The 23,840-nt window shown below is 45.4% G+C and overlaps 1 protein-coding gene across 1 annotated transcript in view; it reads right to left on the minus strand.

Annotated features, from left to right (window-relative positions):
• Nucleotides 1-23,840, minus strand: part of AK9 (adenylate kinase 9) — a 194,364-nt gene that overhangs the window by 38,549 nt on the left and 131,975 nt on the right. Inside the window, exons 26-30 of the mRNA XM_038761300.1 lie at nucleotides 22,290-22,355; nucleotides 10,371-10,583; nucleotides 8,772-8,990; nucleotides 3,796-4,009; nucleotides 514-715 (exon numbers count right to left, since the gene is read on the minus strand). Coding sequence (XP_038617228.1) covers nucleotides 514-715; nucleotides 3,796-4,009; nucleotides 8,772-8,990; nucleotides 10,371-10,583; nucleotides 22,290-22,355 — 914 coding nt within the window. The remainder of the gene's footprint in view (nucleotides 1-513; nucleotides 716-3,795; nucleotides 4,010-8,771; nucleotides 8,991-10,370; nucleotides 10,584-22,289; nucleotides 22,356-23,840) is intronic.

Here is a 23,840-nt window from a genome sequence, read left to right on the forward strand (position 1 = left end):
AGCGGGCTCACAGTCTAGAAGGGGGAGAGTATAGACGTCATACAGATATTTGGAGAAGCAGCGTGGCTCAGTGGGAAGAGCCCGGAGTTCGGAGTCACAGGTCGCGGGTTCAAATCCCGGCTCCGCCACCCGTCAGCCGGGTGGCTCTGGGCGAGTCGCTTCACTCCTCTAGGCCTCAGTGACCTCCTCTGGAAAATGGGGATGAAGACCGGGACAACCGGATGCCGTTGTATCCCCCAGCGCCGCACATAGTAAGCGCTTAACAAACGCCGTCATCGTCATTCTTATCAATCAATCAATCAATCGCATTTACTGAGCGCTTACTATGTGCAGAGCACTGTACTAAGCGCCTGGGAAGTACAAATTGGCAACACACAGAGACAGTCCCTACCCAACAGTGGGCCCACAGTCCTATCATCATCAGAGTCGCCCGACGGGGACGGTTCGGTCCGAGCGGCCCGTGGGAGCCGACGCTCGGGAAAATCGGAGTTTTCCGGGAAAGGGGGGGCCTACCCGACGGTCCTGCACACGTTTTCCAGGAGGGCCTCTTCTAAACACTGGACGGCCAGTACATCGGGGACGGCGAGTCCTTTGTGAAGGTGCCAGTTCAACATGAGGGCCAACTCGCTGTCCGGCCGGGCGCTCAGTATCAGCCGCGTGGCCCCGCCAATCGACAGGCGCGTGAATCCGTAGGTGCTCGCAAACCGCTTGGCAACTGAAACGCATTATCGACAATCGTGAAGATCTTCCCGGTGGTTCTCTCGAAATCCTTCATGACAGTTCAAAAAAATAACGATGACACGAATGGCGGCATTGGTTAGGCGCTCGCCGCGCGCCGGGCGCCGTTTGAAGCGCTGGGGGCCGATACGGGGTCATCGAGGTGGTCCGGCGTGGGGCCTAGTTATAATAATAGTATTTGTTAAGCGCTTACTATGCGCCAAGCACCGTTCTAAGCGCTGGGGGGGATACAGGGTGATCGAGGTTGTCCCACGTAGGGCTCACAGTCTTCATCCCCATTTTAATAACAGTAATAATAATAGTAGTATTTGTTAAGCGCTTACTATGTGCCAAGCACCGTTCTAAGCGCTGGGGGGGGATACAGGGTGATGGAGGTTGTCCCACGTAGGGCTCACAGTCTTCATCCCCATTTTAATAATAGTAATAATAATAGTAGTATTTGTTAAGCGCTTACTATGTGCCAAGCACCGTTCTAAGCGCTGGGGGGGGATACAGGGTGTTGGAGGTTGTCCCACGTAGGGCTCACAGTCTTCATCCCCATTTTAATAATAGTAATAATAATAGTAGTAGTATTTGTTAAGCGCTTACTATGTGCTGGGGGGGATACAGGGTGATCGAGGTTGTCCCATTAGGGCTCACAGTCTTCATCCCCATTTTAATAACAGTAATAATAATAGTAGTATTTGTTAAGCGCTTACTATGTGCCAAGCACCGTTCTAAGCGCTGGGGGGGATACAGGGTGATCGAGGTTGTCCAATGTAGGGCTCACAGGCTTCATCCCCATTTTAATAATAGTAATAATAATAATAGTAGTATTTGTTAAGCGCTTACTATGTGCCAAGCACTGTTCTAAGCGCTGGGGGGGATACAGGGTGATCGAGGTTGTCCCATGTAGGGCTCACAGTCTTCATCCCCATTTTAATAATAGTAATAATAATAGTAGTATTTGTTAATCGCTTACTATGTGCCAAGCACTGTTCTAAGCGCTGGGGGGGATACAGGGTGATCGAGGTTGGCCCACATAGGGCTCACAGTCTTCATCCCCATTTTAATAATAGTAATAATAATAGTAGTATTTGTTAAGCGCTTACTATGTGCCAAGCACTGTTCTAAGCGCTGGGGGGGGATACAGGGTGATCGAGGTTGTCCCATGTAGGGCTCACAGTCTTCATCCCCATTTTAATAATAGTAATAATAATAGTGATATGTGTTAAGCGCTTACTATGTGCCAAGCACTGTTCTAAGCGCTGGGGAGGATACAAGGTGATCGAGGTTGTCCCATGTAGGGCTCACAGTTTTCATCCCCATTTTAATAACAGTAATAATAATGATAATAATAGTATTTGTTAAGCGCTTACTATGTGCTGGGGGGGATACAGGGTGATCGAGGTTGTCCCAGGTAGGGCTCACAGTCTTAATCCCCATTTTAATAATAGTAATAATAATAATAATAGTAATATTTGTTAAGCACTCACTATGTGCCAAGCACTGTTCTAAGCGCTGGGGACGGATGCAGGGTGATCATGGTTGTCCCACATGGGGCTCACAGTCTTAATCCCCATTTTAATAATAATAATGATAATAATAGTATTTGTTAAGCGCTTACTATGTGCCAAGCACTGTTCTAAGCACTGGGGGGGGGGGGGGGGGGGGGGGATACAAGGTGATCGAGGTTGTCCCACGTAGGGCTCACAGTCTTCATCTCCATTTTAATAGTAGTAATAATAATGGTATTTGTTAAGCGCTTACTATGCGCCAAGCACCGTTCTAAGCGTTGTGGGGGAATACATGGTGATCAAGGTTGTCCCACATAGAGCTCACAGTCTTAATCCCCATTTTAATAATAGTAATAATAATAATAATAATAATAATAGTAATATTTGTTAAGCACTTACTATGTGCCAAGCACTGTTCTAAGCACTGGGGGCGGATACAAGGTGATGGAGGTTGTCCCACGTAGGGCTCACAGTCTTAATCCCCATTTTAATAATGGTAATAATAATAATAATAATAATAATAGTATTTGTTAAGCGCTTACTATGTGCCAAGAACTGTTCTAAGCGCTGGGGGGGATACAAGGTGATCAACGTTGTCCCATGTAGGGCTCACAGTCTTCATCCCCATTTTAATAATAGTAATAATAATAATAATAATAGTAGTATTTGTTAAGCGCTTACTATGTGCCAAGAACTGTTCTAAGCGCTGGGGGGGATACAAGGTGATCGAGGTTGTCCCACGTAGGGCTCACAGTCTTCATCCCCATTTTAATAATAGTAATAATGATAATAATAGTAGTATTTGTTAAGTGCTTACTATGTGCCAAGCACTGTTCTAAGCGCTGGGGGGATACACGGTGGTCAAGGTTGTCCCACTTAGGGCTCACAGTCTTCATCCTCATTTTAATAATAGTAATAATAATAATAGTAATATTTGTTAAGCGCCTACTATGTGCCAAGCACTGTTCTAAGCGCTGGGGGGGGATACACGGTGGTCAAGGTTGTCCCACTTAGGGCTCACAGTCTTCATCCTCATTTTAATAATAGTAATAATAATAATAGTAATATTTGTTAAGCGCTTACTATGTGCCAAGCACTGTTCTAAGCGTTGCGGGGGGGGGGGATACAAGGTGATCAGGTGGTCTTTTTTTCCCCTCCACGTTTCCTAGGGAGTGGCAAAACCAGAGCACTTTGAAAGTGGCCTTTTCATTCATTCATTCATTCAATGGTATTTATTGAGCGCTTCCTGTGTGCAGAGCACTGTACTAAGCGCTCGGGAAGTCCCAGTTGGCAACGCAGAGAGATGGTCCCCACCCGACGATGGGCTCACAGTCTAGAAGGGGGCGAGACGGACGACGAAACAGAACACGTGAACAAAATAAAATGCACGGAATAGGAAATATGGACAAGATAATAACGGCATAAAATAAATAGAATAATCAATACGTAGAAGATAATAACGGCTATTAATCACGCCGGCACATTTCGGACGGACGGACGGAGCAGTCGCTACAGAAAGGAAGATTTCTGGTTCGGAATGGCAGTCGACGGCCAACCTCACCTGTAGTTTTCCCGGATTTGGGCGGCCCCACGATCCCGATCCGAACGGGAACGGCGGGCTTGGGCCTGGGCTGCCGGATGTACTTGATCGGGTTCCTCATGAATTCTTCCTTGTTTTCCTTGCTGGATAAAAAATAGATGTACTGCCGGTGGACGACGGGATGACCGGGATTTTGGGGATTCTGGAGAGGCTTGATGGCGTCCCCCTCGCGCAGCTGGGAAAGGCGAGAAAAGAGCGTCGTCGTCTGACACGCTTCCGCCAGCGGGAAAAAGAGCAAACTGGACGTTCGGAAAATAAAACCGGCGGGCGGGTGAAGAGTCACTGCGGCGCTTAGAGCGTAGTAAGCGCTTAATATTATCATTACTACGTCGTGAGCGCTTAACACATACCAACATTAGCATTACTTTGGGTTTCTTCCGAATTTCCAGCTGCACACAGTAAGCGCTCAATAAACACGGTTGAATGAATGAATGAATGAATGAATGAATGAATGAATTTCTCCTCCTGATAATTGACGGTATTTTTTGAGAGCTGACTGTGTGCAAAACTTGTCCTTCCCAAGCGCTCAGTCCAGTGCTCCGCACACAGTAAGCGCTCAATAAATACGATTGAATGAATGAATGAATTTCTCCTCTTACTCATTGACGGTATTTTTTGAGAGCTGACCTAGTGTTCTAAGAGATGAACTTGTCCTTCCCAAGCGCTTAGTACAGTACTCTGTACACAGTAAGCGCCCAGTAAATACGATAGAATGAATTTCTCTTCTTAATCATTGACAGTATTTTCTGAGCGCTGCCTTAGTGTTCTGAGATAAACTTGTCCTTCCCAAGCGCTTAGTACAGTGCTCTGCAGACAGTAAGCACTCAATAAATATGACTGAATGAATGAATGAATTTCTCCTCTTGATCATTGATGGTATTTTTGGAGAGCTGGCTGTGTGCAAAACCTGTCCTTCCCAAGCGCTTAGTACAGTGCTCCGCACGCAGTAAGCGCTCAATAAATACGATTGAATGAATGAATGAATGGATTTCTCCTCTTGATCACTGACGGTATTTTTGGAGAGCTGGCTGTGTGCAAAACCTGTCCTTCCCAAGCGCTTAGTACAGTGCTCTGCAGACAGTAAGCGCTCAATAAATACGATTGAATGAATGAATGAATGAATTTCTCCTCTTGATAACTGACGGCATTTTTGGAGAGCTGGCTGTGTGCAAAACCTGTCCTTCCCAAGCGCTTAGTACAGTGCTCTGCAGACAGTAAGCGCTCAATAAATACGATTGAATGAATGAATGAATGAATTTCTCCTCTTGATCACTGACGGTATTTTTGGAGAGCTGATTGTGTGCAAAATTTATCCTTCCCAAGTGCTTAGTACAGTGTTCTGCAGACAGTAAGCGCTCAATAAATACGATTGAATGAATGAATGAATGGATTTCTCCTCTTGATCACTGACGGTATTTTTGGAGAGCTGATTGTGTGCAAAACCTGTCCTTCCCAAGCGCTTAGTACAGTGCTCTGCAGACAGTAAGCGCTCAATAAATACGATTGAATGAATGAATGAATGGATTTCTCCTCTTGATCACTGACGGTATTTTTGGAGAGCTGGCTGTGTGCAAAACGTGTCCTTCCCAAGCGCTTAGTACAGTGCTCTGCAGACAGTAAGCGCTCAATAAATACGATTGAATGAATGAATGAATGAATGAATGAATGAATTTCTCCTCTTGATCACTGACGGTATTTTTGGAGAGCTGATTGTGTGCAAAGCTTATCCTTCCCAAGCACTTAGTACAGTGCTCTGCAGACAGTAAGCGCTCAATAAATACGACTGAATGAATGAAGGAATGAATGAATTTCTCCTCTTAATCATCGATGGTATTTTTTGAGAGCTGGCTGTGTGCAAAACTCGTATTTCCCAAGCGCTCAGTACAGTGCTCTGCACACAGTAAGCGCTCAATAAATACAATTGAATGAATGAATGAATGAATTTCTCCTCTTAATCATCGATGGTATTTTCTGAGAGCTGACTGTGTGCAAAACTCGTATTTCCCAAGCGCTCAGTACAGTGCTCTGCACACAGTAAGCACTCAATAAATACAATTGAATGAATGAACGAATGAATTTCTCCTCTTAATCATTGACGGTATTTTTGAGAGCTGACTTAGTGTTCTGAGATAAACTTGTCCTTCCCAAGCGCCTAGTCCAGTGCTCTGCACACAGTAAGCGCTCAATAAATACGATTGAATGAATGAATGAATCTCTCCTCTTGATCATCGGCGGTATTTTTTGAGAGCTGACTGTGTGCAAATCTTGTCCTTTCCAAGTGCTTAGTACAGTACTCTGCACACAGTAAGCGCTCAATAAATACAATTGAATGAATGAATGCATGTCTCCTCTTAATCATCGACGGCATTTTTTGAGAGCTGACTGTGTGCAAAACTCGTATTTCCCAAGCGCTTAGTACAGTTCTCTGAACACAGTAAGCACTCAATAAATACGATTGAATGAATGAATGAATGAACGAACGAATTTCTCCTCTTAATCATTGACAGTATTTTCTGAGAGCTGACTTAGTGTTCTGAGATAAACTTGTCCTTCCCAAGCGCTTAGTACAGTGCTCGGCACACAGTAAGCGCTCAATAAATAACGATGGAATAAATGAATGAATTTCTCCTCTTAATCACTGACGGGATTTTTTGAGAGCTGACTGTGTGCAAAACTTGGCCTTCCCAAGCGCTTAGTCCAGTGCTCTGCACACAGTAAGCGCTCAATAAATACGATTGAATAAATGAATGGATGAATGAATGAATGAATTTCTCCTCTTAATCACTGACAGTAATTTTTGAGAGCTGCATCTGTGCAAAATTTTTCCTTCCCGAGCGCTTAGTCCAGTGCTCTGCATACAATAAGCGCTCAATAAATACAGTTGAATGAATGAATTTCTGCTCTTAATCATTGACAGTATTTTTGGAGAGCTGACTTAGTGTTGTAAGAGATAAACTTGTCCTTCCCAAGTGCTTAGTACAGTGCTCTGCACACAGTAAGCACTCGATAAATACGATTGAATGAATGAATGAATGAACATTTATTTTACTTGTACATATTTATTCTATTTATTTGATTTTGTTAATATGTTTGGTTTTGTTGTCCGTCTTCCCCTTCTAGACTGTGAGCCCGCTATCAGGTAGGGACCGTCTCTATAGGTTGCCAACTTGGACTTCCCAAGCGCTTAGTACAGTGCACTGCACACAGGAAGTGCTCGATAAATACGCTTGAATGAATGAATGAATGAACATTTATTTTACTTGTACATATTTATTCTATTTATTTTATTTTGTTAATATGTTTGGTTTTGTTGTCTGTCTCCCCCTTCTAGACTGTGAGCCCGCTGTTGGGGAGGGACCGTCTCTAGATGTTGCCAACTTGGACTTCCCAAGAGCTTAGTACAGTGCTCTGCACGCAGTAAGCGCTCAATAAATACGATTGAAGGAATGAAAGAATATTTATTTTACTTGTGCATATTTATTCTATTTATTTTGTTAATATGTTTTGTTGTCTGTCTCCCCCTTCTAGACTGTGAGCCCGCTGTTGGGTACGGACCGTCTCTAGATGTTGCCAACTTGGACTTCCCAAGCGCTTAGTACAGTGCTCTGCACACAGTAAGCGCTCAATAAATACGATTGAAGGAATGAAAGAATATTTATTTTACTTGTACATATTTATTCTATTTATTTTGTTAATATGTTTTGTTGTCTGTCTCCCCCTTCTAGACTGTGAGCCCGCTGTAGGGTAGGGACCGTCTCTAGATGTTGCCAACTTGGACTTCCCAAGTGCTTAGTACAGTGCTCTGCACACAGTAAGCGCTCGATAAATACGATTGAATGAATGAATGAATGAATGAGCATTTATTTTACTTGTACATATTTATTCTGTTGATTTTATTTTGTTAATATGTTTGGTTTTGTTGTCTGTCTCCCTCTTCTAGACTGTGAGCCCGCTGTTGGGTAGGGACCGTCTCTATATGTTGCCAGCTTGGACTTCCCAAGCGCTTAGTACAGTGCTCTGCACACAGTAAGCGCTCGATAAATACGATTGAATGAATGAATGAATGAACATTTATTTTACCTGTACATATTCTATTTATTTTATTTTGTTAATATGTTTGGTTTTGTTGCCTGTCTCCCCCTTCTAGACTGTGAGCCCGCTGTCGGGTAGGGACCGTCTCTAGATGTTGCCAACTTGGACTTCCCAAGCGCTTAGTACAGTGCTCTGCACGCAGTAAGCGCTCAATAAATACGATTGAATGAATGAAAGAATATTTATTTTACTTGTGCATATTTATTCTATTTATTTTGTTAATATGTTTTGTTGTCTGTCTCCCCCTTCTAGACTGTGAGCCCGCTGTTGGGTAGGGACCGTCTCTAGATGTTGCCAACTTGGACTTCCCAAGCGCTTAGTACAGTGCTCTGCATGCAGTAAGCGCTCGATAAATACGATTGAATGAATGAATGAATGAACATTTATTTTACCTGTACGTATTCTATTTATTTTATTTTGTTAATATGTTTGGTTTTGTTCTCTGTCTCCCCCTTCTAGACTGTGAGCCCACTGTTGGGTAGGGACCGTCTCTATATGTTGCCAACTTGGACTTCCCAAGCGCTTAGTCCAGTGCTCTGCACGCAGTAAGTGCTCAATAAATACGATTGAATGAATGAATGAATGAATGAATGAATGAACATTTCTTTTACCTGTACATATTCTATTAATTTTATTTTGTTAATATGTTTGGTTTTGTCGTCTGTCTCCCCCTTCTAGACTGTGAGCCCGCTGTCGGGGAGGGACCGTCTCTAGATGTTGCCGACTTGGACTTCCCAAGCGCTCAGTACAGTGTTCTGCACACAGTAAGTGCTGAATGAATGAATGAATGAATGAATGATTGAATGAATGAAGGGCGAGCTCTTTCTAGGCGGCGATTACATTACCTTAACGGGATCCCACTGGCCGAAAGAACTTGGAAACTTGTAGGTGAGGCTGAGCATCTTTTCGGCCAGTTGACGAGATATCGGATAGCACTTCTCGAACATGCTCTCCCTGTTCTCCACCAAATGTTTCAGCTTGCTGTATAACAGGTAGCGTACAATGTGCGGTTTCCTCCCTCCGGAAATGGTGATTTGCGGGATCAGCAGTTTTTCCAACTCTTCCTGATTAAGGGAAGCACAAAACACGTCCAAACGGGCTCATTCGGAGACTCGGAATTCCGCCGGGCCCCGCACGTCTAACGCAGCGAGCGGATATCGTCAATTGTTTGAAAAATCAAGGATTCGACCGCGGGCGTTCTGGTCGTCTTTAGGTTCAGAAAAATGCTACAATTCAGCAGACCTCCGTAAGGCGACATTTAAGCGCTTAGTGCTTTGCACAGTAAATGCCATCGTCATCATTATCGTTATCATCATTAGATCGGGCTCTCCTCGACTAAGAATAATAATTAGAACCCGATCCTATGGAAAGCCTCGACTAATACGTTAATTAGAACCCAATCCTATGGAAAGCCTCGACTAATATGTTAATTAGAACCCAATCCTCTGGAAAGCCTCGACTAATACGTTAATTAGAACCCAATCCTATGGAAAGCCTCGACTAATACGTTAATTAGAACCCAATCCTATGGAAAGCCTCCACTAATACGTTAATTAGAACCCGATCCTATGGAAAGCCTCGACTAATACGTTAATTAGAACCCAATCCTGTGGAAAGCCTCCACTAATACGTTAATTAGAACCCAATCCTGTGGAAAGCCTCGACTAATACGTTAATTAGAACCCAATCCTCTGGAAAGCCTCCACTAATACGTTAATTAGAACCCAATCCTATGGAAAGCCTCCACTAATACGTTAATTAGAACCCAATCCTGTGGAAAGCCTCCACTAATACGTTAATTAGAACCCAATTCTCTGGAAAGCCTGGACTAATACGTTAATTAGAACCCAATCCTATGGAAAGCCTCGACTAATACGTTAATTAGAACCCAATCCCGTGGAAAGCCATTCTCCGTCTGGCTCGCCGGGTCAGGCTCATTAATCGGGATTAAATAACATTAATTTACGGATTGAAGCCGAAACGCCCGGCTCTGAGCGAGAAAGCTATCCAAAAATCACGAAATCTTCGCTCCGCGCACATTAAGCGCTCAATAAATACGACCGAGTGAAATCACCGCCCTGGGAATCGACTACAGCATAGAGAAACAGCATAGCTCAGTGGAAAGAGCCCGGGCTTTGGAGTCAGCGGTCATGGGTTCGAATCCCGGCTCCACCACTGGTCAGCTGTGCGACTTTGGGCAAGTCACCACTTCTCTGTGCCTCAGTTCCCTCATCTGTAAAATGGGGATTAAGACCGTGAGCCCCCCGTGGGACAACCTGATCGCCTTGTAACCTCCCCAGCGCTTAGAACAGTGCTTTGCATATAGTAAGCGCTTAATAAATGCTATCGTTATTATTATTATTATTATTACAGCGAACGGGACCCAATTTACCAGTTGTTCGGAAGGCCCTTTCCGAAAAGGGCCGGCAAACGAAAAGATTCACCTGGACTCCCAGCAGGTTATTAGAGTCGACGTCGAACTTGTCTCCGATTTCGTTTTTCAAGCGGTCGATGGCTTCGGCCTCTTGCTCCTCTTCTTCCTCGCTGGCGTCTTCTTCCTCCCTGGGGAACTCTTCCTCCAGGACGGCCTCGATGCTCGTCTCCTCCTCTTCCTCGGGCTCTTCTTCGCTGACTTCTTCCTCTTCCTTGACGAGGCCCTGAAAGAGAAGGCGCGGAGGTGGTGCCAACGACCGGCATCTTCGGGCACCGACGGGACCGTCGGGAAAATTTTGAGAAGCGAAAAGGCCACTTTAATGGCGGGGAGGCGTTTTCCGGCCATCGACGCGACCGTCGGGAAAATTTTGAAAAGCGAAAAGGCCACTTTAATGGCGGGGAGGCGTTTTCCGGCCATCGACGCGACCGTCGGGAAAATTTTGAGAAGCGAAAAGGTCACTTTAATGGCGGGGAGGCGTTTTCCGGCCATCGACGCGACCGTCGGGAAAATTTTGAAAAGCGAAAAGGCCACTTTAATGGCGGGGAGGCGTTTTCCGGCCATCGACGCGACCGGCGGGAAAATTTTGAAAAGCGAAAAGGTCACTTTAATGGCGGGGAGGCGTTTTCCGGCCATCGACGCGACCGTCGGGGAAATTTTGAAAAGCGAAAAGGTCACTTTAATGGCGGGGAGGCGTTTTCCGGCCATCGACGCGACCGTCGGGGAAATTTTGAACAGCAAAAAGGCCACTTTAATGGCGGGGAGGCGTTTTCCGGCCATCGACGCGACCGGCGGGGAAATTTTGAAAAGCGAAAAGGTCTCTTTAATGGCGGGGAGGCGTTTTCCGGCCATCGACGCGACCGTCGGGGAAATTTTGAAAAGCGAAAAGGCCACTTTAATGGCGGGGAGGCGTTTTTCCGGCCATCGACGCGACCGTCGGGGAAATTTTGAAAAGCGAAAAGGCCACTTTAATGGCGGGGAGGCGTTTTCCGGCCATCGACGCGACCGTCGGGGAAATTGTGAAAAGCGAAAAGGTCACTTTAATGGCGGGGAGGCGTTTTCCCGGCCATCGACGCGACCGGCGGGGAAATTTTGAAAAGCGAAAAGGCCACTTTAATGGCGGGGAGGCGTTTTCCGGCCATCGACGCGACCGGCGGGAAAATTTTGAAAAGCGAAAAGGCCACTTTAATGGCGGGGAGGCGTTTTCCGGCCATCGACGCGAGCGGCGGGAAAATTTTGAAAAGCGAAAAGGTCACTTTAATGGCGGGGAGGCGTTTTCCGGCCATCGACGCGACCGGCGGGGAAATTTTGAAAAGCGAAAAGGCCACTTTAATGGCGGGGAGGCGTTTTCCGGCCATCGACGCGACCGGCGGGAAAATTTTGAAAAGCGAAAAGGCCACTTTAATGGCGGGGAGGCGTTTTCCGGCCATCGACGCGACCGTCGGGAAAATTTTGAACAGCAAAAAGGCCACTTTAATGGCGGGGAGGCGTTTTCCGGCCATCGACGCGACCGGCGGGAAAATTTTGAAAAGCGAAAAGGCCACTTTAATGGCGGGGAGGCGTTTTCCGGCCATCGACGCGACCGTCGGGGAAATTGTGAAAAGCGAAAAGGTCACTTTAATGGCGGGGAGGCGTTTTCCGGCCATCGACGCGACCGTCGGGGAAATTGTGAAAAGCGAAAAGGTCACTTTAATGGCGGGGAGGCGTTTTCCGGCCATCGACGCGACCGTCGGGAAAATTTTGAGAAGCGAAAAGGCCACTTTAATGGCGGGGAGGCGTTTTCCGGCCATCGACGCGACCGTCGGGAAAATTTTGAAAAGCGAAAAGGTCACTTTAATGGCGGGGAGGCGTTTTCCGGCCATCGACGCGACCGTCGGGAAAATTTTGAGAAGCGAAAAGGTCACTTTAATGGCGGGGAGGCGTTTTCCGGCCATCGACGCGACCGTCGGGGAAATTTTGAAAAGCGAAAAGGTCACTTTAATGGCGGGGAGGCGTTTCCGGCCATCGACGCGACCGGCGGGAAAATTTTGAGAAGCGAAAAGGTCACTTTAATGGCGGGGAGGCGTTTTCCGGCCATCGACGCGACCGTCGGGAAAATTTTGAAAAGCGAAAAGGTCACTTTAATGGCGGGGAGGCGTTTTCCGGCCATCGACGCGACCGTCGGGAAAATTTTGAAAAGCGAAAAGGTCACTTTAATGGCGGGGAGGCGTTTTCCGGCCATCGACGCGACCGGCGGGGAAATTTTGAAAAGCGAAAAGGTCACTTTAATGGCGGGGAGGCGTTTTTCCGGCCATCGACGCGACCGTCGGGAAAATTTTGAGAAGCGAAAAGGTCACTTTAATGGCGGGGAGGCGTTTTCCGGCCATCGACGCGACCGTCGGGGAAATTTTGAAAAGCGAAAAGGTCACTTTAATGGCGGGGAGGCGTTTTCCGGCCATCGACGCGACCGTCGGGAAAATTTTGAGAAGCGAAAAGGCCACTTTAATGGCGGGGAGGCGTTTTCCGGCCATCGACGCGACCGTCGGGAAAATTTTGAACAGCAAAAAGGCCACTTTAATGGCGGGGAGGCGTTTTCCGGCCATCGACGCGACCGGCGGGAAAATTTTGAAAAGCGAAAAGGTCACTTTAATGGCGGGGAGGCGTTTTCCGGCCATCGACGCGACCGTCGGGGAAATTTTGAAAAGCGAAAAGGTCACTTTAATGGCGGGGAGGCGTTTTCCGGCCATCGACGCGACCGTCGGGGAAATTTTGAACAGCAAAAAGGCCACTTTAATGGCGGGGAGGCGTTTTCCGGCCATCGACGCGACCGGCGGGGAAATTTTGAAAAGCGAAAAGGTCGCTTTAATGGCGGGGAGGCGTTTTCCGGCCATCGACGCGACCGTCGGGGAAATTTTGAAAAGCGAAAAGGCCACTTTAATGGCGGGGAGGCGTTTTCCGGCCATCGACGCGACCGTCGGGGAAATTTTGAAAAGCGAAAAGGCCACTTTAATGGCGGGGAGGCGTTTTCCGGCCATCGACGCGACCGTCGGGGAAATTGTGAAAAGCGAAAAGGTCACTTTAATGGCGGGGAGGCGTTTTCCGGCCATCGACGCGACCGGCGGGGAAATTTTGAAAAGCGAAAAGGCCACTTTAATGGCGGGGAGGCGTTTTCCGGCCATCGACGCGACCGGCGGGAAAATTTTGAAAAGCGAAAAGGCCACTTTAATGGCGGGGAGGCGTTTTCCGGCCATCGACGCGAGCGGCGGGAAAATTTTGAAAAGCGAAAAGGTCACTTTAATGGCGGGGAGGCGTTTTCCGGCCATCGACGCGACCGGCGGGGAAATTTTGAAAAGCGAAAAGGCCACTTTAATGGCGGGGAGGCGTTTTCCGGCCATCGACGCGACCGGCGGGAAAATTTTGAAAAGCGAAAAGGCCACTTTAATGGCGGGGAGGCGTTTTCCGGCCATCGACGCGACCGTCGGGAAAATTTTGAACAGCAAAAAGGCCACTTTAATGGCGGGGAGGCGTTTTCCGGCCATCGACGCGACCGGCGGGAAAATTTTGAAAAGCGAAAAGGCCACTTTAATGGCGGGGAGGCGTTTTCCGGCCATCGACGCGACCGTCGGGGAAATTGTGAAAAGCGAAAAGGTCACTTTAATGGCGGGGAGGCGTTTTCCGGCCATCGACGCGACCGTCGGGGAAATTGTGAAAAGCGAAAAGGTCACTTTAATGGCGGGGAGGCGTTTTCCGGCCATCGACGCGACCGTCGGGAAAATTTTGAGAAGCGAAAAGGTCACTTTAATGGCGGGGAGGCGTTTTCCGGCCATCGACGCGACCGTCGGGAAAATTTTGATAAGCGAAAAGGTCACTTTAATGGCGGGGAGGCGTTTTCCGGCCATCGACGCGACCGTCGGGAAAATTTTGAGAAGCGAAAAGGTCACTTTAATGGCGGGGAGGCGTTTTCCGGCCATCGACGCGACCGTCGGGGAAATTTTGAAAAGCGAAAAGGTCACTTTAATGGCGGGGAGGCGTTTCCGGCCATCGACGCGACCGGCGGGAAAATTTTGAGAAGCGAAAAGGTCACTTTAATGGCGGGGAGGCGTTTTCCGGCCATCGACGCGACCGTCGGGAAAATTTTGAAAAGCGAAAAGGTCACTTTAATGGCGGGGAGGCGTTTTCCGGCCATCGACGCGACCGTCGGGAAAATTTTGAAAAGCGAAAAGGTCACTTTAATGGCGGGGAGGCGTTTTCCGGCCATCGACGCGACCGGCGGGGAAATTTTGAAAAGCGAAAAGGTCACTTTAATGGCGGGGAGGCGTTTTCCGGCCATCGACGCGACCGTCGGGAAAATTTTGAGAAGCGAAAAGGTCACTTTAATGGCGGGGAGGCGTTTTCCGGCCATCGACGCGACCGTCGGGGAAATTTTGAAAAGCGAAAAGGTCACTTTAATGGCGGGGAGGCGTTTTCCGGCCATCGACGCGACCGTCGGGAAAATTTTGAGAAGCGAAAAGGCCACTTTAATGGCGGGGAGGCGTTTTCCGGCCATCGACGCGACCGTCGGGAAAATTTTGAACAGCAAAAAGGCCACTTTAATGGCGGGGAGGCGTTTTCCGGCCATCGACGCGACCGGCGGGGAAATTTTGAAAAGCGAAAAGGTCACTTTAATGGCGGGGAGGCGTTTTCCGGCCATCGACGCGACCGTCGGGGAAATTTTGAAAAGCGAAAAGGTCACTTTAATGGCGGGGAGGCGTTTTCCGGCCATCGACGCGACCGTCGGGGAAATTTTGAACAGCAAAAAGGCCACTTTAATGGCGGGGAGGCGTTTTCCGGCCATCGACGCGACCGGCGGGGAAATTTTGAAAAGCGAAAAGGTCGCTTTAATGGCGGGGAGGCGTTTTTCCGGCCATCGACGCGACCGTCGGGGAAATTTTGAAAAGCGAAAAGGCCACTTTAATGGCGGGGAGGCGTTTTCCCGGCCATCGACGCGACCGTCGGGGAAATTTTGAAAAGCGAAAAGGCCACTTTAATGGCGGGGAGGCGTTTTCCGGCCATCGACGCGACCGTCGGGGAAATTGTGAAAAGCGAAAAGGTCACTTTAATGGCGGGGAGGCGTTTTCCGGCCATCGACGCGACCGGCGGGGAAATTTTGAAAAGCGAAAAGGCCACTTTAATGGCGGGGAGGCGTTTTCCGGCCATCGACGCGACCGGCGGGAAAATTTTGAAAAGCGAAAAGGCCACTTTAATGGCGGGGAGGCGTTTTCCGGCCATCGACGCGAGCGGCGGGAAAATTTTGAAAAGCGAAAAGGCCACTTTAATGGCGGGGAGGCGTTTTCCGGCCATCGACGCGACCGGCGGGAAAATTTTGAAAAGCGAAAAGGCCACTTTAATGGCGGGGAGGCGTTTTCCGGCCATCGACGCGACCGTCGGGAAAATTTTGAACAGCAAAAAGGCCACTTTAATGGCGGGGAGGCGTTTTCCGGCCATCGACGCGACCGGCGGGAAAATTTTGAAAAGCGAAAAGGCCACTTTAATGGCGGGGAGGCGTTTTCCGGCCATCGACGCGACCGGCGGGGAAATTTTGAAAAGCGAAAAGGTCACTTTAATGGCGGGGAGGCGTTTTCCGGCCATCGACGCGACCGTCGGGAAAATTTTGAGAAGCGAAAAGGCCACTTTAATGGCGGGGAGGCGTTTTCCGGCCATCGACGCGACCGTCGGGAAAATTTTGAGAAGCGAAAAGGTCACTTTAATGGCGGGGAGGCGTTTTCGGCCATCGACGCGACCGTCGGGAAAATTTTGAACAGCAAAAAGGCCACTTTAATGGCGGGGAGGCGTTTTCCGGCCATCGACGCGACCGTCGGGAAAATTTTGAGAAGCGAAAAGGTCACTTTAATGGCGGGGAGGCGTTTTCCGGCCATCGACGCGACCGTCGGGGAAATTTTGAAAAGCGAAAAGGTCACTTTAATGGCGGGGAGGCGTTTCCGGCCATCGACGCGACCGGCGGGAAAATTTTGAGAAGCGAAAAGGTCACTTTAATGGCGGGGAGGCGTTTTCCGGCCATCGACGCGACCGTCGGGAAAATTTTGAAAAGCGAAAAGGTCACTTTAATGGCGGGGAGGCGTTTTCCGGCCATCGACGCGACCGTCGGGAAAATTTTGAAAAGCGAAAAGGTCACTTTAATGGCGGGGAGGCGTTTTCCGGCCATCGACGCGACCGTCGGGAAAATTTTGAAAAGCGAAAAGGTCACTTTAATGGCGGGGAGGCGTTTTCCGGCCATCGACGCGACCGTCGGGAAAATTTTGAGAAGCGAAAAGGTCACTTTAATGGCGGGGAGGCGTTTTCGGCCATCGACGCGACCGTCGGGAAAATTTTGAACAGCAAAAAGGCCACTTTAATGGCGGGGAGGCGTTTTCCGGACATCGACGCGACCGGCGGGAAAATTTTGAACAGCGAAAAGGCCACTTTAATGGCGTGGAGGCGTTTTCGGCCATCGACGCGACCGGCGGGAAAATTTTGAAAAGCGAAAAGGTCACTTTAATGGCGGGGAGGCGTTTTCCGGCCATCGACGCGACCGTCGGGAAAATTTTGAAAAGCGAAAAGGCCACTTTAATGGCGGGGAGGCGTTTTCCGGCCATCTACGCGACCGGCGGGGAAATTTTGAAAAGCGAAAAGGTCACTTTAATGGCGGGGAGGCGTTTTCGGCCATCGACGCGACCGTCGGGGAGAAGCCGCGTGGCTCAGCGGAGAGAGCCCGGGCTTTGGAGTCCGAGGTCGTGGGTTCAAATCCCGGCTCCGCCAATTGTCAGCTGGGTGACTCTGGGCAAGTCACTTCTCTGGGCCTCAGTTCCCTCATCTGGAAAATGGGGATTAAGATTGCGAGCCCCCCGTGGGACCACCTGATCACCTTGTCGCCTCCCCAGCGCTTAGAACAGTGCTTTGCACATAGTATAATAAACGCCATCATTATTATTATTATTATTATTCCCTGTCGACAGTGTCTTTGAAAAGGGAAAAGGTCGCGTAAGGGTGGGAAGAGCCGTCGAATCGGCTAGGAAAGATGCCTTTTAAAAAGGAATAAAGCCGGAAAGCGGGACGATGTAGTCATGGGGGTGATAATAATATTATCATCATTACGCGCTAAGCGCTGGGGAGGACACGAGGCCATCAGGTCATCCCCATTTTCCAGATGGGGTCACTGAGGCCCGGAGAAGTGACGTGACAGGCCCCAAGTCACCCAGCTGAGGAGCGGGATTAGAACCCACGACCTCCGACCCCCAAGCGGGGCTCTTCCCGCGGAGACGCGCGCTGCTTCCCTAAGGTACGGGCGTTTTCGCCCGGAAACGGAACGGCCATTTTCCAGTTAAAACAGTTAAAACTTTCCCTCTGCAACTTGGCCCCGCTGGGAAAATTTTCAAGTCAAGTGAACAGATATTATTATCATTATTATTATTGTATCTCCCCCAGCGCTTAGAACATTGCTTGGCACATGGTAAGCGCTTAACAGATAACATCGTCATTATTATTATTATTGTTATCATTATTATTATTATTGTTGTTGTATCTCCCCCAGCGCTTAGAACAGTGCTTGGCACATAGTAAGCGCTTAACAGATACCATCATCATCATTATTATTATTATTATTGTATCTCCCTCAGCGCTTAGAACAGTGCTTGGCACATAATAAGCGCTTAACAGATACCATCGTCATTATTATTATTATTATTATTATTATTATTGTATCTCCCCCAGCAATTAGAACAGTGCTTGGCACATAGTAAGCGCTTAACAGATACCATCATCATTATTATCATTATTATTATTATTATTGTATCTCCCGCAGCGCTTAGAACAGTGCTTGGCACATAGTAAGCACTTAATAAATGCCATTATTATTATTATTATTGCATCTCCCCCAGCACTTAGAACAGTGATTGGCACATAGTAAGCGCTTAACAGATACCATCGTCATCATTATTATTATTATTGTATTTCCCCCAGCAATTAGAACAGTGCTTGGCACATAGTAAGCGCTTAACAGATACCATCATCATCATCATTATTATCATTATTGTATCATCTCCCCCAGTGCTTAGAACAGTGCTTGGTACATAATAAGCGCTTAACAGACACCATCATTATTATTATTATTATTATTATTATTATTATTGTATCTTCCCAGCGCTTAGAACAGTGCTTGGCACATAGTAAGCACTTAATAAATGCCATTATTATTATTATTATTATTATTATTATTATTATATCTCCCCCAGCGCTTAGAGCAGTGCTTGGCACATAGTAAGCGCTTAATGGATACCATAGTCATCATTATTATTATTATTGTATCTCCCCCAGCGCTTAGAACAGTGCTTGGCACATAGTAAGCGCTTAACAGATACCATCATTATTATTATTATCATTATTATTGTATCTCCCCAGTGCTTAGAACAGTGCTTGGCACATAGTAAGCACTTAATAAATGCTATTATTATTATTATTATTATTATTATTATATCTCCCCCAGTGCTTAGAACAGTGCTTGGCACATAGTAAGCGCTTAACAGATACCATCGTCATCATTATTATTATTATTATTATGGTATCTCCCTCAGCGCTTAGAACAGTGCTTGGCACATAATAAGCGCTTAACAGATACCATCATCATCATTATTATTATTATTGTATCTCCCCCAACGCTTAGAACAGTGCTTGGCACATAGTAAGTGCTTAACAGATACCATCATCATCATCGTTATTATGATTATTGTATCTCCCCCAGCGCTTAGAACAGTGCTTGGCACATAATAAGCGCTTAACAGATACCAACATCATCATCATTATTATTATTATTATTATTGTTGTATCTCCCCAGCGCTTAGAACAGTGTAAGCACTTAATAAATGCCATTATTATTATTATTATTATTATTATTATTATTATATCTCCCCCAGTGCTTAGAACAGTGCTCGGCACATAGTAAGCGCTTAACGGATACCATCGTCATCATTATTATTATGATTATTGTATCTCCCCCAGCGCTTAGAACAGTGCTTGGCACATAGTAAGCACTTAATAAATGCTATTATTATTATTATTATTATTATTATTATTATTATATCTCCCCCAGCGCTTAGAACAGTGCTCGGCACATAGTAAGCGCTTAAAAGATACCATCGTCATCATTATTATTATTATTATTATGGTATCTCCCTCAGCGCTTAGAACAGTGCTTGGCACATAGTAAGCGCTTAACAGATACCATCATCATCATCATTATTATTATTACTATTATTATTGTATCTCCCCCAGCGCTTAGAACAGTGCTTGGCACATAATAAGCGCTTAACAGATACCATCATCATCATCATTATTATTATTACTATTATTATTGTATCTCCCCCAGCGCTTAGAACAGTGCTTGGCACATAATAAGTGCTTAACAGATACCATCGTCATTATTATTATTATTATTATTGTATCTCCCCCAGTGCTTAGAACAGTGCTTGGCACATAGTAAGCGCTTAACAGATACCATCGTCATTATTATTATTATTATTATTATTGTATCTCCCCCAGCGCTTAGAACAGTGCTTGGCACATAGTAAGCACTTAATAAATGCCATTATTATTATTATTATTATTATTGTATCTCCCCCAGCGCTTAGAACAGTGCTTGGCACATAATAAGCGCTTAACAGATACCATCATCACCATCATTATTATTATTGTATCTCCCCCAACGCTTAGAACAGTGCTTGGCACATAGTAAGCGCTTAGATACCATCATCATCATCATTATTATTATTATTGTATCTCCCCCAGCGCTTAGAACAGTGCTTGGCACATAGTAAGCACTTAATAAATGCCATTATTATTATTATTATTATTATTACCATTATTATTATTATTATCATTATTATTATTATTATTGTATCTCCCCCAGCGCTTAGAACAGTGCTTGGCACATAGTAAGCGCTTAACGGATACCATCGTCATCATTATTATTAGGATTATTGTATCTCCCCCAGCGCTTAGAACAGTGCTTGGCACATAGTAAGCGCTTAATAAATACCCATTATCATTATTATTATTATTATTATTATTATTATTATTATTATTGTATCTCCCCCAGCGCTTAGAACAGTGCTCGGCACATAGTAAGCGCTTAACGGATACCATCGTCATCATTATTATTAGGATTATTGTATCTCCCCCAGCGCTTAGAACAGTGCTTGGCACATAGTAAGCACTTAATAAATGCTATTATTATTATTATTATTATTATTATTATTATTATATCTCCCCCAGCGCTTAGAACAGTGCTCGGCACATAGTAAGCGCTTAAAAGATACCATCGTCATCATTATTATTATTATTATTATGGTATCTCCCTCAGCGCTTAGAACAGTGCTTGGCACATAGTAAGCGCTTAACAGATACCATCATCATCATCATTATTATTATTACTATTATTATTGTATCTCCCCCAGCGCTTAGAACAGTGCTTGGCACATAATAAGCGCTTAACAGATACCATCATCATCATCATTATTATTATTACTATTATTATTGTATCTCCCCCAGCGCTTAGAACAGTGCTTGGCACATAATAAGTGCTTAACAGATACCATCGTCATTATTATTATTATTATTATTGTATCTCCCCCAGTGCTTAGAACAGTGCTTGGCACATAGTAAGCGCTTAACAGATACCATCGTCATTATTATTATTATTATTATTATTGTATCTCCCCCAGCGCTTAGAACAGTGCTTGGCACATAGTAAGCACTTAATAAATGCCATTATTATTATTATTATTATTATTGTATCTCCCCCAGCGCTTAGAACAGTGCTTGGCACATAATAAGCGCTTAACAGATACCATCATCACCATCATTATTATTATTGTATCTCCCCCAACGCTTAGAACAGTGCTTGGCACATAGTAAGCGCTTAGATACCATCATCATCATCATTATTATTATTATTGTATCTCCCCCAGCGCTTAGAACAGTGCTTGGCACATAGTAAGCACTTAATAAATGCCATTATTATTATTATTATTATTATTACCATTATTATTATTATTATCATTATTATTATTATTATTGTATCTCCCCCAGCGCTTAGAACAGTGCTTGGCACATAGTAAGCGCTTAACGGATACCATCGTCATCATTATTATTAGGATTATTGTATCTCCCCCAGCGCTTAGAACAGTGCTTGGCACATAGTAAGCGCTTAATAAATACCCATTATCATTATTATTATTATTATTATTATTATTATTATTATTATTGTATCTCCCCCAGCGCTTAGAACAGTGCTCGGCACATAGTAAGCGCTTAACGGATACCATCGTCATCATTATTATTAGGATTATTGTATCTCCCCCAGCGCTTAGAACAGTGCTTGGCACATAGTAAGCGCTTAATAAATACCCATTATTATTATTATTATTATTATTATTATTATTATTATTATTGTATCTCCCCCAGCGCTTAGAACAGTGCTCGGCACATAGTAAGCGCTTAACGGATACCATCGCCATCATTATTATTAGGATTATTGTATCTCCCCCAGCGCTTGGAACAGTGCTTGGCACATAGTAAGCGCTTAATAAATACCCATTATTATTATTATTATTATTATTATTATTGTATCTCCCCCAGCGCTTAGAACAGTGCTCGGCACATAGTAAGCGCTTAACGGATACCATCGCCATCATTATTATTAGGATTATTGTATCTCCCCCAGCGCTTAGAACAGTGCTTGGCACATAGTAAGCGCTGAATAAATGTCATTATCATTATTATTATTGTTGTACCATCACCCCCAGCGCTTAGAACAGTGCTTGGCACATAGTAAGCGCCTAACAGATACCGTCATTATTTACGATTCTAGTAGAAGCTACTGAGGATACGGCGCAAAGCAAATCGAAGGGCTTCGTTCTCTCACCTCCGGTTTCCTCTTCCTCTCCTGCTCCGCCACGAGTTCCGCTCTCCTTTTAGAGATCAAATCATCCTGTTGAAAGAACAATAATAATAATATATTAATATAATAGTAATGATGGCATTTATTAGGCGCTTACTACGTGCGAAGCACCGTTCTAAGCGCTGGGCCAAAGAAACCCAACGGCCTCCGCGGACCAAACATTGGACGTGGCCCAAATTTCCGTGTTCATCCCAAATGATACGGCGATTAAGACTCTTGCAAGGTCTATCTTTCTGTAGATACAGAATTAATAATTAACTTATTCATTATTATTATTATTAGATGATTCTGTATCTTTCGGTAGATGCAGAATTAACAAGTAATTAATAAGTTATTTATTAATAATAATTAACGGAGATTCTCTGTCTCCGTTAACGCTTGAGAAAATACTTTTTTTCCTCTATGTTGGAGGGAATCGAGATGCGGCCGACGGTTGGCGGAGCCGGGATTCGAACCCATGACCTCTGACTCCAAAGCCCGGGCCCTTTCCGCTGGCCACGCTGCTTCTCGACCGTCTGTCATTGATTTGAACATCCATTTTCCCTCTCCTCCCTAAGAAGATTGTGATTTGGGATAATCAATCAATCAATCAATCGTATTTATTGAGCGCTCACTGTGGGCAGAGCACTGTACTAAGCGCTCGGGAAGTCCAAGTTGGCAACATCTAGAGACGGTCCCTACCCGACAGCGGGCTCACAGTCTAAATAATCTCCAGCTATTTGACTGTATTGCACCCTGTTAGGCGCTTAGTACAGCGCTCTACCCCCCAGGAAACGCTCAATAGATGATGACGATGATGGCGTTTATTAAGCGCTGACTATGTGCACAGCACGTGGGACCACCTGATCACCTTGTATCCCCGCCAATCAATCGATCACTCGTATTTATTGAGCGCTTACTGTGTCGCTTAGAACAGTGCTTGGCACGTAGTAAGCGCTTAATAAGTAACCAAATAAAATCAATAGAATAGATATGTACAAGTAAAATAGAGTAATAAATATGTACAAAATACATATTGTATTTGGTATGCCCTCCAGCGCTTAGACAGCGCTTGGCACGTAGTAAGCGCTTAATAAGTAACAAAATAAAATCAATAGAATAGACATGTACAAGTAAAATAAATAGAGTAATAAATATGTGCAAAATACGTATTGTATTTGGTATCCCCTCCAGCGCTTACAACAGTGCTTGGCACGTAGTAAGCGCTTAATAAGTAACCAAATAAAATCAACAGAATAGATATGTACAAGTAAAATAAATAAATAGAGCAATAAATATGTGCAAAATACGTATTGTATTTTGTATCCCCTCCAGCGCTTAGACAGTGCTTGGCACGTAGTAAGCGCTTAATAAGTAACAAAATAAAATCAATAGAATAGATATGTACAAGTAAAATAGAGTAATAAATATGTACAAAATACATATTGTATTTGGTATCCCCTCCAGCGCTTAGAACAGTGCTTGGCACGTAGTAAGCACTTAATACGTAACCAAATAAAATCAATAGAATAGATA

This window comes from Tachyglossus aculeatus, chromosome 19, assembly GCF_015852505.1.
Source record: "Tachyglossus aculeatus isolate mTacAcu1 chromosome 19, mTacAcu1.pri, whole genome shotgun sequence".
Classification (NCBI taxonomy): domain Eukaryota; kingdom Metazoa; phylum Chordata; class Mammalia; order Monotremata; family Tachyglossidae; genus Tachyglossus; species Tachyglossus aculeatus.